The sequence below is a fragment of the Salvelinus namaycush genome, unplaced genomic scaffold (genome assembly GCF_016432855.1).
Source record: "Salvelinus namaycush isolate Seneca unplaced genomic scaffold, SaNama_1.0 Scaffold142, whole genome shotgun sequence".
NCBI classification, from domain to species: domain Eukaryota; kingdom Metazoa; phylum Chordata; class Actinopteri; order Salmoniformes; family Salmonidae; genus Salvelinus; species Salvelinus namaycush.
This window is the reverse complement of record NW_024058142.1, coordinates 306107-329420: the sequence shown is the minus strand read 5'-3', so window position 1 is coordinate 329420 and position 23314 is coordinate 306107. Positions and strand designations below refer to the sequence as shown.

General features: G+C 41.8%; 1 protein-coding gene across 1 annotated transcript in view; it reads right to left on the bottom strand.

The window, feature by feature from the left end:
- The window catches only part of LOC120036668 (RNA-binding protein Musashi homolog 2-like), a 306714-nt gene that overhangs the window by 7383 nt on the left and 276017 nt on the right, over positions 1 to 23314 (bottom strand). Inside the window, exon 8 of the mRNA XM_038983054.1 lies at positions 10152 to 10349. Coding sequence (XP_038838982.1) covers positions 10152 to 10349 — 198 coding nt within the window. The remainder of the gene's footprint in view (positions 1 to 10151; positions 10350 to 23314) is intronic.

The window sequence follows — 23314 nt, the reverse complement described above, 5'->3', positions numbered from 1 at the left end:
CCATACAGGACCACAAGAAACTGGAGTCTGTTCCCTGAATAGCCAAGGCCAACCCACCGCACAATATATGACTTGGTTATGACTCTTGGTTGATTGCTGAATTCCAGTGAAAAGCTAGCTACATTAAATCGGTAACACAAGAGAAAGCAACAGTGAGGAAAGCAACAGCAGAGTTTGCATAAACCCAGAACACCTTTCCTTTGCAGAATATACTATCATATTTTAACAGAATGCATGCTTAGTCTTCTAGAAACAGGGTAACGAAGTGACAATAATGGGGGAAATAGTGTCGGGTCGTTACAAGTTAGAAATGTGCATTTCACCATCTCAGGGTGGTTTCACAATGGAAAATGACAAACATTCACTTTTTAAAGGGTTTCAATATACAAATCCAAATACACAAAATAAGAATGCAGACATGTAAGTAATGTGTAGAAACCCTGTAAAAAGTATTTTCTTGTTTTTTGAGGGGGAGGATCTGAAACAGACAGAAAGGGAAAGAAAATATCATAGGAAAAAGACTAAAACATTATATAAATGACATAATAATACCTCAAATGAGATGGCAACCAACCACCTGTTAGGTTTCAATGGTATCCATTTGTAAAAGCGGTTGCAATCAACGGCCCCTAAAAGTGTACAGTTAGTACCTGTGTCAGTATGCATTTCAGGGAAAAAGGCAAAAAAGAAACCTATTACTGGTGAGTATATTTTATTCATAGGATGTGCTGCCAGCATGAATGGAAATGTATCTCGTTCATGTCCTCAAGTCAAGTTCGTTTTAGCCATCGGAATAGCATTTAGGCCCCAATTTGGTTCTTTAATTTTGAATGTGGAAAATGGCCACACAGAGGTGGGTCTCTGGCAGTCCCATTGTGGTGCTGCCAACCTGTCTGTGTCCTAGAGCAGAGCTCTCTTTATAGGCCGCATAAATTAAATCAAACTATTTCTAAAGAGTCGTGGACATGGACACCGAAGAGGACGGTACCGCTGGGGTACATACTAAGAATGTATTTTTATTTGATAAGTAGCAGTGATTAAAACCAATTGAATTCTGCAGCAATGGACAGCAGTAGTAATTGGAATCACACTTACTGAATTCACCAACAATAAGGATCCATTATAGCCATTTACTGCATTCACCACCAATGAGGATCCATTATAGAGATTTGGATAACTTGCTCGACAATAAGGGGCTAATGCTGGCTAAAGCAGGAGACTAATGTTGTTAACTTCAGATGTCTAAGTGTACTGTGTATGTATTGTGTGAACAAGGTTTTGTTAAGAAAGCATGGATCAGTAGAACTCTAATGTAATCACATTCATGCAACCACAAAAAATATGAATCACCAGCAGAATCATAACACATGCAAAAATAACTTCAGCAATTATATCAAGGATGGAAGAATGGAAACGGAAGTACTCCTCCAAAGCGAATGTGTCACCCAACCCAACCCATAATGTAGCTGAAACTGTGAACTTCAACAGCCAATGTCCAAAAAAGAAAATATGTGCCGCTACATAAGACAATCATAAGAACTGAGCTTGAAGAGAAAAATATCAGCTACTTCAATCTATGTAGGTTGGGATAGCCATATATAGCAACAGCATGAAATATTTCTGACTAGGGATTTTGAGTGCCAACGGTGCCTGTCATTTCTGAAATATAGACAAGATCTTCAACCTACATTTCACTTATTGAGGTTGAAACTGTCTCTCAAAGTCAAGTGGAAGGTGACATTCCATTCCGATTCTAAATGATGGTTCAGCAGTTAGCTAATCTAATGAAAGCCCTCTCTGTTTCCAGAGTGGTGCTGTCATGCCCTGACCTTAGAGAACCTTTTTATGTCTCTATTTGGTTTGGTTAGGGTGTGATTTGGGATGGGCATTCTATGTTTTGTTTTCTATGATTTTGTGGTTCTATGTTTTGGCCGGGTATGGTTCTCAATCAGGGACAGCTGTCTATCGTTGTCTCTGATTGGGAACCATACTTAGGTAGCCCTTTTTCCCTCCTTTGGTTGTGGGTAGTTAACTTTGTTTGTGGCACTACCCTGTAAGCTTCACGGTTGTTTTTCGTTTATTGTTTTGTTGGCGACATTTTGAAATAAAAAGGAAAATGTACGCCAACCACGCTGCATCCATGGTCTTCTTCTAGCAACGGCCGTGACAGGTGCTTTATGTGCCGACATGGTTCCTTTAACATGCTAGGAATGCACCGGAAGACAAGGGGTTCAGTGGGCCAAACACACAAAAAGCCTTATTCAGTTTTCAGCACACCTTGATGTTGCATTTTGGACAGGAGTTCAAACAGGGAGAACTGTATTAATTATCGGTGTGGCAGAGTACAACGCTTTTAGTTACTCATCCATTTTAGTTGGAGCAGATTTTTCTCCGTGCTTTTTCCTAAGCTGGCTAAAATCCATCAATACCCTCATCAAAGGTTCCAGACTGAAGCATCCAACAGGGATAATGAATGTCAGTGTCTTCAAAGGACATGGAGAAAATATTCTCACGACAGCGGTTTAACGCACAAGGGGTTATTATTGTTGTATTGATTTACATAATTCACTTTGAATGAGGACCCTTTCAAAGGCTAGCCCTGGAATTCGTCTGGTGTGAGTCTACTCAAATCAGGAGTCACCACCACTGAAAAGGTGAAACAAAATAACTAATTGCAGGATTTTTTGACCTTCTGGCTGGCGCATGAACAGAAGTACACTGACACATCAGAGAGGTGATGACAGGCCGTACAAGTTCACAGTTTGTTTTAACGTTACTGCAGCTGACAGAAAAAATGAAATGTGTGAATGAGGACGAAATGTTGGTAATGTACACAATCACACAGACCCAACCACGCGCCTGAGCATCTGTCTAGCACTTGTGCCTTATTTGATGTTTAGATGGCAAACATGCTCACTGCATTGCAGGCACATATGCATTGTAAAGCTTTAATAGGCCTAAACTCTGGCACAGTGACACTGAACACACTGATTATGCCTGCATTATTGTTTGACTAAAGTGGTAGAGAGTGACCAGTAGAACTTTGATTCACAGAGATTGTAATCTGATGAATGTTTACATGACGCCATCACGTTCACATACAGTAAGCACTACTTAATCTACAGCTCTCGTCTGATATATATTATACATTTAGCATAACAAATGGAAGAGCGCACAAGACATCTGTAGCATAATAAGCATACCTATCTCTTTTGTGGATAGAAACCATATCCTTCAGACTGATGAAATATCCTGACGATGAGTTGAAATGGGCTGAGAGAATGAACAAGGAATATGGTTGACAGCACAAAGAAGGTGAAGGCGGTATTGGACGAGGTGGACGAGTTGCTGGAGTAAGCTATACTTACAGCAATGCTGTGGCCGAAGCCAGAGCCAGGCTGTGGGCTAGCAGCACTAATGTAGTTGCCCATACCGGAGTCCTGGCTGGGAGTGCCATAGAGGTCAGCCACGGGCCCGGGACTGTTGGTGCCGGGGAAGGCTCCGGGCCTGGCCTGGTTGGTGCCTGACGGAGGGGGGGAAGCGGGGGCGCCAAAATTGGGGTGATCAACGTAGCTATTTAGGACTGGTGGTGTGCAGAGATGGATAAAAGCTAAGTTTGAAGCTGAGGCCTGGCATGCATAGTGGGAGAGACTATAAGGACACTGGTGACCTGCAAAACTACTAACCTGACGCTTACCTTAAACGGAAAAACAACTTTTGTATTTTTTTCATTAGTCCCATATTGATACAGTCCCAAAATGTTTTACATGTCAACAGTCAAGTTTTAAAGATATTGGACTTTCAAGAAGCAAAGAGTCACTAGACACATTATCATGATGATGCAAAACACCAAATTATTTTATTATTATTATTATTTTGGGGGGATTTTCCCTTTAACCAAACGTTAACCAATTCTGAAATTAAATATCAGTTTGCAGGTCAGGAGTGTCCGTATAGCCTTTTCCATGCACAGTAAAATAAATACAATTAAAATACTGGGCTGAAAAACACAAATCTCAATACACTACAGTCAAACAGGAAATGATAACGTCAGAGAGGAAGAAGGAAGAGTGTTTATAGTTTACGTATACATTAATTAGGCTCAATGCTTTGTTCCCCAGTTGAAATTGAATGTAACGCAAGCAGAAATGTATTAATAATGTTTAAATGTGATGTTTGTATGAGGAGCCTGGTATAAACATATACAGTACCAGTCAAATTTTGAACACACCTACTCATTCAAGGGTTTTTCTTCATTTGTACTATGTTCTGCATTGTAGAATAATAGTGAAGACATCAAAACTATGAAATAACACATATGCAATCATGTAGTAACCAAAAAAGTGTTAAACAAATCAAATAATATTTTATATTTGAGATTCTTCAAAGTAGCCACCCTTTGCCTTGATGGCAGCTTTGCACACTCTTGGCATTCTCTCAACCAGCCTCATGAGCTAGTCACCTGTAATGCATTTCAATTAACAGGTGTGTCTTGTTAAAAGTTAATTTGTGGAAATTCTTTCCTTCTTAATGTGTTTGAGCCAATCAGTTGTGTTGTGACAAGGTAGGGGTGGTATACAGAAGATAGCCCTATTTAGTAAAAGACCAAGTTCATTTTATGGCAAGAACAGCTCAAATAAGCAACAAAAGAAATGACAATCCATCATTACTTTAAGACGTGAAGGTCAGTCAACACGGAACACTTCAAGAACTTTCTTCAAAAGTTTCTTCAAGTGCAGTCGTAAAAACCATCAAGCGCTATGATGAAACTGGTTCTCATGAGGACTGCCACAGGAAAGGAAGACCCAGTCACCTCTGCTGCAGAGGATAAGTTCATTAGTTACCAGCCTCAGAAATTGCAACCCAAATAAATGCTTCACAGATTTCAAGTAACAGAGCCATCTCAACATGAACTGTTCAGAGGAGACCGCGTGAATCAGGCCTTTGTGGTCGAATTGCTGCAAAGAAACCACTACTAAAGGACACCAATAATAAGAAGAGACTTGCTTGGGCCAAGAAACACAAGCAATGGACATTAGACAGGTGAAAATCTGTCCTTTGGTCTGAGTCCAAATGTGACATTTTTGGTTCCAACAGCCGTGTCTTTGTGAGACGCAGAGTAGGTGAACAGATGATCTACATATGTGTGGTTCCCACCGTGAAGCATGGAGGAGGAGGTGTGACGATGTGGGGGTGCTTTGCTGGTGACACTGTCAGTGATTTATTTAGAATTCAAGGCATACTTAACCAGCATGGCTACCACAGCATTCTGCAGCGATATGCCATCCCATCTGATTTGCGCTTAGAGGGACTATATTTGTTTTTCAACAGGACAATGACCCAACACACCTCCAGGCTGTGTAAGGGCTATTTTACCAAGAAGGAGAGTGATGGAGTGCTGCATCAGATGACCTAGCCTCCACAATCACCTGACCTCAACCCAATTGAGATGGTTTGGGATGAGTTGGACTGCAGAGTGAAGGAAAAGCAGCCAACAAGTGCTCAGCATAAAGTGCTCAGCATCAAGGCAAAGGGTGGCTACTTTGAACAATCTCAAATCTAAAATATGTTTTGATTTGTTTAACACTTTTTGGTTACTACATGATTCCATATGTGTTATTTCATAGTTTTGATGTCTTCACTATTATTCTACAATAAAGAAAATAGTAAAAATAAAGAAGAACCCTTGAATGAGTAGGTGTGTCTAAACTTTTGACTGGTACTATACATATGCAAAATGTATACATATTCTACAAGCCATCTGACCAGCTCCAACTAAACACGGTTTTAAAAGAAGATGTAATTCAGGATGCTCATGCATGACCAGTTTTCTACTTGTACGTACTCTAAGCATTCATATTCCATGCAAACTACAAAACAGCGTAGCATTAAGACAGTGCGAGAGCTGTTCTATAAAGGGAAGATATGAAGGCTATCTCTCTACACAGCAGCTGAAGGAGCTCATCTCAAGATCCTATAGGAGGTAAAAACGTGGCAGAGGAAAAGTGAGCTGCCTCCCTCTCCTTATCACTTTTTTACATCTCTCCGTCTCGCGCTGCGTCGTGCGTCCGCCAGCGTCAAATATGACTGCCAGTTCATGAATCCCACTTTCATACAATAAATTGCTGCGGGGATTTGGGCACAACACCCCCTATCTAATCAACACCTGTCGCTAGGAGAGGCCTTCTCTCTCTCCTCCTTTAAATATATGATGGTGATTATCTTTCCCTTAGTGCCAGGGGTATCAGGCCTAGCTGGTGCCTGACAGCCAGGAAATTACACAGGGTGTCCTGGGTAATGCCTGCTAAAAGACTGCATCATTGAGTCACATTTCCACAGCAGCCTCCCACCAAGCCCAGCCGGCCCTTCCACATAGAGCGAGAGAGAAATGGCAGAGAAATCGAGCCCACCACCTGCCCTCTGCATATCAGAGCTCATCCAGTGAGAAAGAGAGAGAGAGAGAGAGAGAGAGAGAGAGAGAGAGAGAGGGAGAGAGAGGGAGAGAGAGAGAAAGAGGAGAGCGAGAGAGAGAGAGAAGGGAGCGAGAGAGAGAGAAGAGAGCGAGAGAGAGAAAAGAGGAGAGAGGCGAGAGAAAAGAGAGAGAGAAGAGAGCGAGAGAGAAGAAAGAGAGAGAGAGAAGAGAGCGAGAGAAGAGAGAGAGAGGGAGAAGAGAGAGAGAGAGAGAGAAGAGAGCGAGAGAGAAGAGAGAGCGAGAGGGAGAAAAGAGCGAGAGAAGAGAGCGAGTGAGAGAAGAGAGCGAGAGAGAAGAAAGAGAGAGAGAGAAGAGAGCGAGAGAAGAGAGAGAGAGGGAGAAGAGAGCGAGAGAGAGAGAGAGAGAAGAGAGCGAGAGAGAAGAGAGAGCGAGAGGGAGAGAAGAGAGCGAGTGAGAGAAGAGAGCGAGTGAGAGAAGAGAGCGAGCGAGAAAATAGAGAGAGAGAGAAGAGAGAAAATATATATAGAGAGAGAAGAGAGTGAGAAGAGAGCGAGAGAGAAGAGAGCGAGAAGAGAAAGGAGAAAGAAAATAGAGAGAGAAGAGAGAAAATAGAGAGAGAGAGAGGGAGAGAGAAGAGAGCGAGAGAAGAGAGCGAGAGAAGAGAGGAGAGAGAAAATAGAGAGAGAGAAGAGAGAAAATAGAGAGAGAGAAGAGAGAAAATAGAGAGAGAGAAGAGAGCAAGAGAGAGAAGAGAGCAATAGAGAAAAGAGAGCGAGAGAGAAAAGAGAGCGAGAGAGAAAAGAGAGCGAGAGAGAGAATAGAGAGAGAGAAAGAGAGCGAGAGAAAAGGCAAGAGAAAAGAGAGAGAGTGAGATAGAAGCGAGCGAGAGAGAGAGAAGAGAGGAGAGAGGCGAGAGAGAGAGAGAGAGAGAGAGAGAGAGAGAGAGAGAGAGAGAGAGAGAGAAAGAGAGAGAGAAGATAGAGAGAAGAGAGAATGTGTGTGTGTTTAATGTATGACGGGCAGGGAAGATAGACAGCCACTATAACCAACTGACGAAAGTCTGAACAGCCAATCTAGATGACCTTGGCAGTGTATGTGAGGAAAACTACGGCTATAAAGCGAGAGGGGCAAAGAGAGCTAGACAGAATCTTTTGAAAAGTAGAACACGACGCCGGGGAGAAATCCCAGACCAATAACAATGGCAATTAAGAAATGAGAGAGCAGGAAATAAAAAAGAAAAGGGGAAGTAGAGGAACCATGGGGTTGGCTTAAATTGCTCTAATTGTTGTCTAGACCATTTGAGCCATTGCTGCTGTCAGCTCAGCACCAGGTGACCCTCTGTTTTAGCGTGTTGAAAATAAAATAAAATAAAAATAAATAAAAACAAGAGCAGATATTAAAATTAAAAAATCTGGGGAACCTCGGGCCCCCATGGCGAGGTCTGCTAATTTTTCTCTCCGAGCGCCACTCAGTGACACTCCTATTAATAAAGGAATATTAAATCAGTCTTTCCACTGCAGCTGGAAGCTTTTGCTTGGTGCGGATGTGGATTGAAAGGGAGGTCTATTAATGCGCTGGATCTGAAGACTTGTGAGGGTAAGGGTTATTAAAACCAGCTCAAGAAAGGAGACAGTCTAGATGAGAATGGAGGAGGATTTAGCCACACATTGTAATACGTGTCAAAATGAAATCTCAGTATAAACTAAGTGGGCTACGCTATACAGATACACCTCCATGGTCACCATAGATGATTGGATTGTGAAAGATGTTGTAAGGTGTAACTGTGCTCTCTAACAAGTGTCGTATGATAAAAAAAACACAATATTATCTATGGATATCCCTGTTTGGGAGCAGAAAACACACACACACACCCCGACACACACACACACACACACCACATCAAATATTTCCTTCTCCCTCTAATAAGAGCGGATTAAATAATTAAATGACAAAGATAGAGTAGCCTCATTGTGAGGGAGAAATAAACAACTTCTCAGAGTGACACTGCTGCTTAGTATCAAGCAATGTTCCTGACTGGCTGCACTGTTCTTATCAGAGTGACCCAGTCCTAATATGGCTGTTTTAACCAATTACCCACTCGATCTCTGTTTATACAGCAGGCTAGATTCCTCATAATTGCTAGACTTTGCTGAATTGCACATCCCCCTGGCCGTTCCCATGTTGAACAGGATTTACGGTATTTAAACCCCACTGTCAGCCCCACTAATAACTACATATGATTTACGCTCATTGGAGCACAGTTGTGGGGTTAGAACACTATAGGTGATTTAAAAAGAATCTCATTGCAATAAAATGTCCAGCACTTTCTGCTCCAGTCTAGATTTATCAAAGGAAATATGGCTTTAAGGGACCAACAAAAGAACTGGAAAAAGAAGAGTATGGTGTGTGTTTCTGAAGACTATATCATTCAGACTGGCTGTGCATGAACTATGATAACAGTAACCCATTCAATTCTTTCTTCCTTCTTCCCTCATAAAATACATTACATTCCAGCAACAAAACATTATCTCGAAAGATAATGTCAAGCCAACAGGAATAATTTGCCACAGAACTTTTGCTCAACTTATTCATGATGATATTCACTATAGTCAAATACAAGCATTGGGAGCTCAATTGGTGGTCACTCGTTCTGTATGACAAATTCCTCATCAAGTTCTCTCTCTTACCTAAATGAGCAGTCTAAATACATATAAATGATGGTCCATCACCTTATATGAAAAAGTGATGCACTGTACCAACAAACAAGATGCATTGTGGGTAAGCAAGGGATGGAGATCAATATTTGAAGAGTGCGATATGAATAAATAATAATGACCTTGCTACATCTTAAATAAAAACCGGTACTAACAATGACACTACTGTAATGTATGCTGAACTGAAAATGGGAAATAGGTATACATGTATGCCTACAGTACATTAGGTCACCATCTCTGTGTGAAATAGGAACGGGGTGTTGGTCTTTCAGTCAGTCAACACACAGCCATCAGCCATGTATACATACATATTAAACTAAACATATCCTGAAGTCATTTCCAAAATCAGTGTTATGAGAGGCATGCAGGGTATAGCAGGCAACCCGCCAGGGGTGTTACGCTACAGTACACAGTGCATCACCTTCCTCTGATAGTTATTGTTTCCCTCTCTGTCTCTATAAACACCTTTATTTTCTCTCTTCATCACTCTCTTTTACACACTCTCTCTCTCTCTTTTACTTGCTTAATCTCTCTCTCTTTTACACACTCTTTTACACTCTCACGCTCTCTTTTACACTCTCATTTTTTTACACTCTCACACTCTTTTACACACTCTCGCTCTCTCTCTTTTACATTCTCACTCTCTCTCTCACTCACTCTCACACTCTTTTACGTTCTCTCTCTCACATTCTCTCTCTTTTACACTCTCTCGCTCTCTCTCTCACACTCTCTCTTTTACATTCTCACACTCTCTTTTACACTCTCTCTTTTACATTCTCACTCTCTCTTTCACACACACACACACACACACACACGCACACACACACACACACACACACACACACGCACACACGCACACACGCACACACGCACACACGCACACACACACACACACACACACACAGACACCTTCTGATAATTCCTAACTAGAGTTCATGAATCTGAATCTGCATGGCATCATTGACTGATTGAAGGATTGAAGGAGACGTTAGCGGGGTACACACCTGGGCTCTTAAAGGGGTCCGGGCTGTGCTGCAGGTGGTGCTGGAGGGGGGAGTTGCAGGCGGAGGTGGCATGATGCTCACTGTGCTGCAGCATCTGAGCAGCATGGGGCCCCAGGGAGCCAAAGTCGGCAAAGGAGCAGGGCGGCCCCCGCAGGTCACTGGGCCCGGCCCCGGAATAGAACCCATAATCTGGGAACCCTGAGAGATAGGAGTATAGTATAGGGAGGGAGGGAGGGAGGGGGGCGGGATGGGACGCATGTCCATCATCGTGGAAACATTTTACACAGTACTATAGTAACGTAATGGCTTTTTAAAGTATTTATGTTATTGCTATGTTGTTGTTGTTTTTCTGCATGGCATTGTGGTAAAGAGGAAGGCAAACTACAGCAAACATCCATGACTTGTTTTCTTCCTGCTTCCCCCCACCGCCCACCACCCCCCAGCTGCCCCACTGGCAGTGTGTGTGTGTGTAATGTGGTATGAGAGACTGGGTACAGGGCCACTACGTTACACACACACCAGCCCTGCTCCCTAACACTAGTGTAGCTGATGTGGACTCAGGCTAAAAAATTATGGTCAAAGAAAATCTTTAGCAGAATTTACAACAGGTCAGTTCATGTAATCTTCACTTGCTCGCTTCAAAACACACACACATAATAACTGTGTGAAATACACACACTAAGAGCTCAAGAGTGAAAAATAACCAAAATGAGATTCTCCTAAAATAAGCGGGAGAATGATTAAGGAAAATCTATTATTCATGTTTGGGCTTCTGCTCATAAATCAATAAGATTAGAACAGCAATTCCTCATTCATTTTAGATCCGACACGGGCAAGATTCCACAATGTACTGGACTACTGATGTGGTGGAGAGGAGAAACAGACACAAGGCATTTGTTAACTATAAAGCTTATGTCCCCACAGCTCCGTACCGTTGACACAGCACACTCACAGAGAGCGGCATTATCTGTGTAAATGGACTGTACTTAAAGAATATTATGTTTTTGTGTTTTTATATTCGTTTTGTTTAGTTTCAGTTAGTTTTCAGACCTGATTTGCTAGTTTTTATTCAGTTATAGTTGTATAAAAATATTTATATTTCGTTTTTATATTATTTTGTTTCAAAAAATTATGTGTCACTTTCATAGGGTATACATCAGGGGCGTGTTTAGCCAGACGCAACGTTTTGGAATGTTCAGATAGGCTATTTCTATGTAGAACAAACATGCCTCTTTGACATGTAGAATAAGGAATCACATCAGCTCTATTCATGGCATTTCTAGCTGCAACGTTCGAGACTGTTTGGCAACTAAACATGGCAAAGGTCTTGTGTCAGTCATTAGATTAGGTTAGGTTTAAATTATGAAGTAAATCTCAATGTGACTTGGATTTAAAAGGAATAGTACAGAGACTGGTCCAAAAAATACGGTGGAAGGAAACTCTCTCTCGCCCATGTTTACACCAATACAATACTTTTTAACTTTAGTATGTAAGAAGAATCAAGTTAGCTACCTAGCTGATTTTGTTAGCTAGTGACAGCTGGTGATAGTGATGCACAAGCTAGGATTATTTAAACATTGCCATCAACTAGCAGCATTTACCTGGCATTTAGTACTTGAAAAGCCCACTAGATTGTTGGCCAAAGCTTAGAATTTATTAAAACTCAAATTCATGGTGGTTTTTATATTATTTTAGTTAGTTTTGGAGTAAAATATAATAGTTTCAGTATATTTTTAGTTTTTCCAAACATGTTTATTAATCAAATACTCAGTGGCGACCCATCATTCAGGGAATTTTGAGCCCCACTTGTTTAGCAAAAAAATAGATATATATTATATACAGTACCAGTCAAAAGTTGACACTTTATATTTTTGACTATTTTCTACATAGTATAATAATAGTGAAGACATCAAAACTATGAAATAACACATATGGAATCATGTAGTAACCAAAAATCAAATCAAAATATATTTTATATTTGATATTCTTCAAAGTAGCCACCCTTTGCCTTGATTACAGTTTGCACACCCCCTGTATATAGCCTTGTTATTGTTATTTAATTGTTGCTCTTTAAATATTTGTTATTTTTCTATTTTCTTTTTTAAAAATGTATGTATTTAATTACATTTTTATGTATTTATTGTTTACTTCAGTTTACTTAGAAAATACTTTCTTAACACTTATTGTTTCTTAAAACTGCATTGTTGGTTAAGGGCTTGTAAGTAAGCATTTCACTGTAAGGTCTAAACCTGTGACAAATAACATTTGATTTGATTTGATTTGTTGCCAGTGGCGACCTGTCATTCAGGGCAGGTGGATTTGTGTTGTCAGTGGCGACCCATCATTCAGAGCAGATGGGACAGAGCCTGTTTTGAGCCCCACCTGTTTATTTGTTATTTTTTGCCTGTTTTGCATGTTATTTTGGCATTAATTTGTGTCACATATCAGTTTGCAAACAATGTAAAAACACATTTATTGAGTAAATAAAGCTGCATGGTATCTTTTTTGCTTTCTTGAGTAAGGCAGCTCCAAAATGCAGGTGTTTCAGCCTAGCTCAGTGCTTTCTGTGTTGGTGGGGCAGCCAGCGGAAAATACAGAGAGTAGGAGCTGGTAATGTTCTCTAGTTGCGCCATAATTGGTGCAGTGTTCTGTTACTCATGGGGACACTACGTCACTGCAAAATTTACAGGGAGAGCTTGAAAATTCAAGCCCCATGGATGCTGCCATAGTTACATTAGAAGTGCCCATCCAAGAAGGCTCAAGGTCATTGGTCACAGATAAAATGACGTCTAATCACGTTATATCTACCGTAGCTTTGATTGGACTGATCATGTCAGCATCATACTTAAAAATCTTAGCTTCTTAGCTAGCAAGCTAGCAGTCATCATCATGAATCAAGTTGACAATCTACTCGCAAATCCTTTTCAATGCTTGTCATATGAAGAGAAATTATGCAGAGAGATTATAGATAAAATGTATCGGTGCTCATCGGCCATTGGACATAAACATTACACAACAAGTTGGAAATCACAAATTCAACAATGAGTGGTTTAGAAGGAATCAGTGGCTAACTGCAAGCATTGCAAAGCAATCACTAACCAGCTATTCAGTGGAGTGGGTGTGTGGTCCAAATCTGGATTTAAGGGTCTCTTTTCAAAGCTTAAAAGGATAAACATTCGACATTGGCCATGCTGTCAATCCAGCATGACTTCTGCCACGTTCAAAACAACTGGAAACTCAAAACTGGGAAATCTCAAACGTCAGTGAGTTCAAGACAACTGGGAACTCTGAAGAAAAAAAAATTGCTCCAACTGGGAAAATACATTTTGAACGGTCATTCAAGTCGGAATTCCAAGTCGGGAACTTGGCCTCTTTCTAGAGCTCCGACCTTAAGATCACTGACGTCATGATTCAACCTTGTTTTTCCCCCCAGAGTTCCCAGTTGTCTTGAAAGCACCATAAATCAAGAGAATGCCAGACTTTGATGATAAAGTTTGACAACAGAATTTGCCCACGAAGGACCGCCGCGCCACCTTCCTGTTCAAGTGAGCACAGCACAACAAGGTGAGTCCAAAAATGCCTTGTATGCTGTTGCATAAATGATGTAATATGCCAGGGAGATATGTATACTTAGCTAACAAAGTAAACTTGTGCATCACCCTAGTAATTTGGTCCCCTTTCGCCTCATAACTTAGCCCACTGTTCTAACTTGGTTGTGCACATGTAGCCTATTTTAGAAAAATGTAATCATCGAACATTGTAAGAGCTTTCATTGTCTGCTTATATGCTCCCTTTATTTATCTTACGGTTCTGACTTGGTGTACAGGGAGAATACTGTAAGAACGGCCCATGTTCTGAATTCTGTCGCTGTACATTTCAAAAGTGCTGAACAAATAGTTATATTGACTACGTCCGTCTTAGCTAGCTCATTAATGTCTTAATCGAAATTACGGATTCCCTCTTATCCGCTAGTCGTCCCCTTATTCCATAATTTATACATCTCAATTGTCAATAGAAACCTCATTTGTTTAAGCAAGTCAGCCATATCAGCGTTGTTTTTTAAAAGGAAGTAAATGAGGCTGTTTCGCTGCGAGGAAAGGCTCCACTGATAGCCAGGTGTAGCAGTGGTAAGGTGTTGGGACTGCTGTTGGGACTCTGCTGTTGGGACAGCTTTATGTAGGCCCTAATAGTTTGTGGGCACCATTTGTCACCGTTATAGTGCAATTAATGAATTGTTTAGTGTTGTGTAAAGGCTTTTTTGGCATGCATCTAAAACATTTTTTTTTTTTTTGCCTCACCAAGATTTACATACTAAAATTGCCACTGTAAATACTAAATAGATTTTTATGATTTGTTTTCATATTAGTTTCAGTTTACTATAATAACCTTGCTGCTTAAACACATCACTCGTGGGGCAGAACAATGTGTTGACATGGACCACAGGTCTCCTGACTCATGTGTTGATAAAAACCTATCTTTGCACACTGACATTACTGTACTTAGCCTACGGTACTTATCTAGCCTTTGCTTTTCAAATCCAAATGTACTCATTCACTCTACTGACTGGCCAAAATAACGAAACATACTTTCACTTCATGTAAAAAAAGAAGTTGTTTTATTGAACCTTTATTTAACTTGGCAAGTCAGTTAAGAGCAAATTCTTATTTACAATGTCGGCCTACATGTATGCAGTGAATGAAGGCCTACAGGTATGCAGTGAATGTCGGCCTACATGTATGCAGTGAATGTCGGCCTACATGTATGCAGTGAATGTCGGCCTACAGGTATGCAGTGAATGTCGGCCTACATGTATGCAGTGAATGTCGGCCTACATGTATGCAGTGAATGTCGGCCTACATGTATGCAGTGAATGTCGGCCTACATGTATGCAGTGAATGTCGGCCTACATGTATGCAGTGAATGTTTGTGGAGACAACAGAAGACAGATGTCTAAAAAGTTGAGGAGATGGAAGACAGAGAGAGAGAGCGGTTCAGGATGTGCCGGCCCTCTCCACTCCTCCGCATCTCTCCAGAAGAGGGGGATGCCCACTCAAGCAAGGCGTTTTTAATCATTTAAGGAAGGAAACAAAACATACACACACACACTTAGGTTTTAATAAACGTTTTATGTGAGCGCTAATAGCCGGGTGTCCTTGAGGTTCAAAGTGATTTCTGAGCTCCCCTCTAATTAGCCGTCCCGTTCTGTTTCCTCTCTTCTTCCTAATTAGATCTTTAACAACAAACAAATGAAGACCTTTACAGAGCCATGCCACCAACACCCACATTAGTTCCCACTGAGGAGGAGGCCTCTGCCTGGCCCCTTCCCTTTGACTGTCTGTTCCCCTCACAGGCCACCCGCCATGATGCCAGCCTGCAGAAGCATCCCCCTAAATACAGACTAGGGAGAACAACCTGGCAGGAACGACAGGGAGACAAATACAACATTAACACTCTCGCACACGCGCATAAGCGCACACAGACACTTACAACAAACACACCTGGCGGCTTTGTTTGCACTGACATGGAAAATGAGTCCTTGGCTGCCGGTGTCCCGGGTGCCGTGAACGTCTCATCTAACAAAGCACGGCAAAATGACATGTATTATTCAGGGAGATCATGATACCACTATCTATGGAAAATGTGGAATAAAATGCAGGTAAAAAGCTCCCGTTTACAGACTACAGAATATTGATTATTGTGCTAAGCTAATTCTCCTTTCTGTGCATGCAAATGATTAACTTTGAGAGTATGGAAGTGAAAAACGGAGCGGAATGAAACAGCAGCATTGTAGAGATCAAGGTTGGGACAATAATGGCAGGGCTCTGCTGTTCCTATAGCGACGCATGTGATGGAGAATGTATTTGTTTTTTTTAATTATTTATTTATTTGGTAGTTGTTGTCATCTATGCCTCCTTATCTATTTATTTTTTAAATAAATAAAGCATTTCTAATTACAGAAAAAACTCTATTACAACAGTTGTATCAACTCCCAACCACCGCCCTAACATGGACAGTGTTCAGCAGCCGGTCTCTAGCATGGCCAGACAAATGTTTTGGAGCTGTGGAACATCTGCAGGGCCCCTCCCTGGCTGCAGCCTTAGCACGTCCCCAGCAGCAGAGCTGACACCTGGTGAGACTGGGCTGACTGGAGCTCTGGAGAAGTGTCGTGTCAATGCTACTACCATTAGGGAGACCCCATCTGGGAACACCACTACAGAGCCAATGGGTGGATGACATGACAGAGGCCAAACACAGGCTCTATCTAGTTCTCTAGTCCTCTAGTCCATTACACATAACGACATGACAGAGGCTAAACACAGGCTCTATCTAGATCTCTAGTCCTCTAGTCCATTACACATAACGACATGACAGAGGCTAAACACCGGCTCTATCTAGTCCTCTAGTTCTCTAGTCCATTACACATAATGACATGACAGAGGCTAAACACCGGCTCTATCTAGTTCTCTAGTTCTCTAGTCCATTACACATAATGACATGACAGAGGCTAAACACAGGCTCTATCTAGTTCTCTAGTTCTCTAGTCCATTACACATAATGACATGACAGAGGCTAAACACAGGCTCTATCTAGTCCTCTAGTCCTCTAGTCCATTACACATAATGACATGACATAGGCTAAACACAGGCTCTATCTAGTTCTCTAGTTCTCTAGTCCATTACACATAATGACATGACAGAAGCTAAACACAAGCTCTATCTAGTCCTCTAGTCCTCTAGTCCATTACACATAATGACATGACAGAGGCTAAACACAGGCTCTATCTAGTCCTCTAGTCCTCTAGTCCATTACACATAACGACATGACAGAGGCTAAACACAGGCTCTATCTAGTTCTCTAGTTCTCTAGTCCATTACACATAATGACATGACAGAGGCTAAACACAGGCTCTATCTAGTCCTCTAGTCCTCTAGTCCATTACACATAACGACATGACAGAGGCTAAACACAGGCTCTATCTAGTTCTCTAGTTCTCTAGTCCATTACACATAATGACATGACAGAGGCTAAACACAGGCTCTATCTAGTCCTCTAGTTCTCTAGTCCATTAACCATAATGACATGACAGAGGCTAAACACAGGCTCTATCTAGTCCTCTAGTCCTCTAGTCCATTACACATAACGACATGACAGAGGCTAAACACCGGCTCTATCTAGTCCTCTAGTCCATTACACATAACGACATGACAGAGGCTAAACACCGGCTCTATCTAGTTCTCTAGTCCTCTAGTCCATTACACATAATGACATGACAGAGGCCAAACACAGGCTCTATCTAGTTCTCTAGTCCTCTAGTCCATTACACATAATGACATGACAGAGGCTAAACACAGGCTCTATCTAGTTCTCTAGTCCTCTAGTCCATTACACATAATGACATGACAGAGGCTAAACACAGGCTCTATCTAGTCCTCTAGTCCATTACACATAACGACATGACAGAGGCTAAACACAGGCTCTATCTAGTTCTCTAGTCCATTACACATAACGACATGACAGAGGCTAAACACAGGCTCTATCTAGTTCTCTAGTTCTCTAGTCCATTACACATAATGACATGACAGAGGCTAAACACAGGCTCTATCTAGTTCTCTAGTCCTCTAGTCCATTACACATAACGACATGACAGAGGCTAAACACAGGCTCTATCTAGTCCTCTAGTCCTCTAGTCCATTACACATAACGACATGACAGAGGCTAAACACCGGCTCTATCTAGTTCTCTAGTTCTCTAGTCCATTACACATAACGACATGACAGAGGCTAAACACAGGCTCTATCTAGTTCTCTAGTCCTCTAGTCCATTACACATAACAACATGACAGAGGCTAAACACAGGCTCTATCTAGTTCTCTAGTCCTCTAGTCCATTACACATAACGACATGACAGAGGCTAAACACAGGCTCTATCTAGTCCTCTAGTCCTCTAGTCCATTACACATAATGACATGACAGAGGCTAAACACAGGCTCTATCTAGTCCTCTAGTCCATTACACATAATGACATGACAGAGGCTAAACACAGGCTCTATCTAGTCCTCTAGTCCTCTAGTCCATTACACATAATGACATGACAGAGGCTAAACACAGGCTCTATCTAGTCCTCTAGTCCTCTAGTCCATTACACATAACGACATGACAGAGGCTAAACACCGGCTCTATCTAGTCCTCTAGTCCATTACACATAATGACATGACAGAGGCTAAACACAGGCTCTATCTAGTCCTCTAGTCCTCTAGTCCATTACACATAACGACATGACAGAGGCCAAACACAGGCTCTATCTAGTTCTCTAGTCCTCTAGTCCATTACACATAATGACATGACAGAGGCTAAACACAGGCTCTATCTAGTCCTCTAGTCCTCTAGTCCATTACACATAACGACATGACAGAGGCTAAACACCGGCTCTATGTAGTCCTCTAGTCCATTACACATAATGACATGACAGAGGCTAAACACAGGCTCTATCTAGTCCTCTAGTCCATTACACATAATGACATGACAGAGGCTAAACACAGGCTCTATCTAGTTCTCTAGTCCTCTAGTCCATTACACATAATGACATGACAGAGGCTAAACACCGGCTCTATCTAGTTCTCTAGTCCTCTAGTCCATTACACATAATGACATGACAGAGGCTAAACACCGGCTCTATCTAGTCCTCTAGTCCTCTAGTCCATTACACATAACGACATGACAGAGGCTAAACACAGGCTCTATCTAGTTCTCTAGTTCTCTAGTCCATTACACATAACGACATGACAGAGGCTAAACACAGGCTCTATCTAGTTCTCTAGTCCTCTAGTCCATTACACATAACGACATGACAGAGGCTAAACACAGGCTCTATCTAGTTCTCTAGTCCTCTAGTCCATTACACATAACGACATGACAGAGGCTAAACACAGGCTCTATCTAGTCCTCTAGTTCTCTAGTCCATTACACATAATGACATGACAGAGGCTAAACACAGGCTCTATCTAGTCCTCTAGTCCTCTAGTCCATTACACATAACGACATGACAGAGGCTAAACACCGGCTCTATCTAGTCCTCTAGTCCATTACACATAACGACATGACAGAGGCTAAACACCGGCTCTATCTAGTTCTCTAGTCCTCTAGTCCATTACACATAATGACATGACAGAGGCCAAACACAGGCTCTATCTAGTTCTCTAGTCCTCTAGTCCATTACACATAATGACATGACAGAGGCTAAACACAGGCTCTATCTAGTTCTCTAGTCCTCTAGTCCATTACACATAATGACATGACAGAGGCTAAACACAGGCTCTATCTAGTCCTCTAGTCCATTACACATAACGACATGACAGAGGCTAAACACAGGCTCTATCTAGATCTCTAGTCCTCTAGTCCATTACACATAACGACATGACAGAGGCTAAACACAGGCTCTATCTAGTTCTCTAGTTCTCTAGTCCATTACACATAATGACATGACAGAGGCTAAACACAGGCTCTATCTAGTTCTCTAGTCCTCTAGTCCATTACACATAACGACATGACAGAGGCTAAACACAGGCTCTATCTAGTCCTCTAGTCCATTACACATAACGACATGACAGAGGCTAAACACCGGCTCTATCTAGTTCTCTAGTTCTCTAGTCCATTACACATAACGACATGACAGAGGCTAAACACAGGCTCTATCTAGTTCTCTAGTCCTCTAGTCCATTACACATAACGACATGACAGAGGCTAAACACAGGCTCTATCTAGTCCTCTAGTCCTCTAGTCCATTACACATAACGACATGACAGAGTCTAAACACCGGCTCTATCTAGTTCTCTAGTCCTCTAGTCCATTACACATAACGACATGACAGAGGCTAAACACAGGCTCTATCTAGTCCTCTAGTCCATTACACATAATGACATGACAGAGGCTAAACACAGGCTCTATCTAGTCCTCTAGTCCATTACACATAATGACATGACAGAGGCTAAACACAGGCTCTATCTAGTCCTCTAGTCCTCTAGTCCATTACACATAACGACATGACAGAGGCTAAACACCGGCTCTATCTAGTCCTCTAGTCCATTACACATAATGACATGACAGAGGCTAAACACAGGCTCTATCTAGTCCTCTAGTCCTCTAGTCCATTACACATAACGACATGACAGAGGCCAAACACAGGCTCTATCTAGTTCTCTAGTTCTCTAGTCCATTACACATAACGACATGACAGAGGCTAAACACAGGCTCTATCTAGTTCTCTAGTCCTCTAGTCCATTACACATAATGACATGACAGAGGCTAAACACAGGCTCTATCTAGTCCTCTAGTCCTCTAGTCCATTACACATAACGACATGACAGAGGCTAAACACCGGCTCTATGTAGTCCTCTAGTCCATTACACATAATGACATGACAGAGGCTAAACACAGGCTCTATCTAGTCCTCTAGTCCATTACACATAATGACATGACAGAGGCTAAACACAGGCTCTATCTAGTTCTCTAGTCCTCTAGTCCATTACACATAATGACATGACAGAGGCTAAACACCGGCTCTATCTAGTTCTCTAGTCCTCTAGTCCATTACACATAATGACATGACAGAGGCTAAACACCGGCTCTATCTAGTCCTCTAGTCCTCTAGTCCATTACACATAACGACATGACAGAGGCTAAACACAGGCTCTATCTAGTTCTCTAGTTCTCTAGTCCATTACACATAACGACATGACAGAGGCTAAACACAGGCTCTATCTAGTTCTCTAGTCCTCTAGTCCATTACACATAACGACATGACAGAGGCTAAACACAGGCTCTATCTAGTTCTCTAGTCCTCTAGTCCATTACACATAACGACATGACAGAGGCTAAACACAGGCTCTATCTAGTTCTCTAGTCCTCTAGTCCATTACACATAACGACATGACAGAGGCTAAACACAGGCTCTATCTAGTTCTCTAGTTCTCTAGTCCATTACACATAACGACATGACAGAGGCTAAACACAGGCTCTATCTAGTTCTCTAGTCCTCTAGTCCATTACACATAACGACATGACAGAGGCTAAACACAGGCTCTATCTAGTTCTCTAGTCCTCTAGTCCATTACACATAACGACATGACAGAGGCTAAACACAGGCTCTATCTAGTCCTCTAGTTCTCTAGTCCATTACACATAACGACATGACAGAGGCTAAACACCGGCTCTATCTAGTCCTCTAGTCCTCTAGTCCATTACACATAACGACATGACAGAGGCTAAACACAGGCTCTATCTAGTTCTCTAGTCCTCTAGTCCATTACACATAATGACATGACAGAGGCTAAACACAGGCTCTATCTAGTCCTCTAGTCCTCTAGTCCATTACACATAACGACATGACAGAGGCTAAACACCGGCTCTATCTAGTTCTCTAGTCCTCTAGTCCATTACACATAATGACATGACAGAGGCTAAACACAGGCTCTATCTAGTTCTCTAGTCCTCTAGTCCATTACACATAATGACATGACAGAGGCTAAACACAGGCTCTATCTAGTCCTCTAGTCCATTACACATAACGACATGACAGAGGCTAAACACAGGCTCTATCTAGTTCTCTAGTCCTCTAGTCCATTACACATAACGACATGACAGAGGCTAAACACAGGCTCTATCTAGTTCTCTAGTCCTCTAGTCCATTACACATAATGACATGACAGAGGCTAAACACAGGCTCTATCTAGTCCTCTAGTCCATTACACATAACGACATGACAGAGGCTAAACACAGGCTCTATCTAGTCCTCTAGTCCTCTAGTCCATTACACATAATGACATGAAAGAGGCTAAACACAGGCTCTATCTAGTTCTCTAGTCCTCTAGTCCATTACACATAATGACATGACAGAGGCAAAACACAGGCTCTATCTAGTCCTCTAGTCCATTACACATAATGACATGACAGAGGCTAAACACAGGCTCTATCTAGTTCTCTAGTCCATTACACATAACGACATGACAGAGGCTAAACACCGGCTCTATCTAGTCCTCTAGTCCATTACACATAACGACATGACAGAGGCTAAACACAGGCTCTATCTAGTCCTCTAGTCCTCTAGTCCATTACACATAACGACATGACAGAGGCTAAACACCGGCTCTATCTAGTTCTCTAGTTCTCTAGTCCATTACACATAACGACATGACAGAGGCTAAACACAGGCTCTATCTAGTTCTCTAGTCCTCTAGTCCATTACACATAACGACATGACAGAGGCTAAACACAGGCTCTATCTAGTCCTCTAGTCCTCTAGTCCATTACACATAACGACATGACAGAGGCTAAACACCGGCTCTATCTAGTTCTCTAGTCCTCTAGTCCATTACACATAACGACATGACAGAGGCTAAACACAGGCTCTATCTAGTCCTCTAGTCCTCTAGTCCATTACACATAATGACATGACAGAGGCTAAACACAGGCTCTATCTAGTCCTCTAGTCCATTACACATAATGACATGACAGAGGCTAAACACAGGCTCTATCTAGTCCTCTAGTCCTCTAGTCCATTACACATAATGACATGACAGAGGCTAAACACAGGCTCTATCTAGTCCTCTAGTCCTCTAGTCCATTACACATAATGACATGACAGAGGCTAAACACAGGCTCTATCTAGTCCTCTAGTCCTCTAGTCCATTACACATAACGACATGACAGAGGCTAAACACAGGCTCTATCTAGTCCTCTAGTCCTCTAGTCCATTACACATAATGACATGAAAGAGGCTAAACACAGGCTCTATCTAGTTCTCTAGTCCTCTAGTCCATTACACATAATGACATGACAGAGGCTAAACACAGGCTCTATCTAGTCCTCTAGTCCATTACACATAATGACATGACAGAGGCTAAACACAGGCTCTATCTAGTTCTCTAGTCCATTACACATAACGACATGACAGAGGCTAAACACCGGCTCTATCTAGTCCTCTAGTCCATTACACATAACGACATGACAGAGGCTAAACACAGGCTCTATCTAGTCCTCTAGTCCTCTAGTCCATTACACATAACGACATGACAGAGGCTAAACACCGGCTCTATCTAGTTCTCTAGTTCTCTAGTCCATTACACATAACGACATGACAGAGGCTAAACACAGGCTCTATCTAGTTCT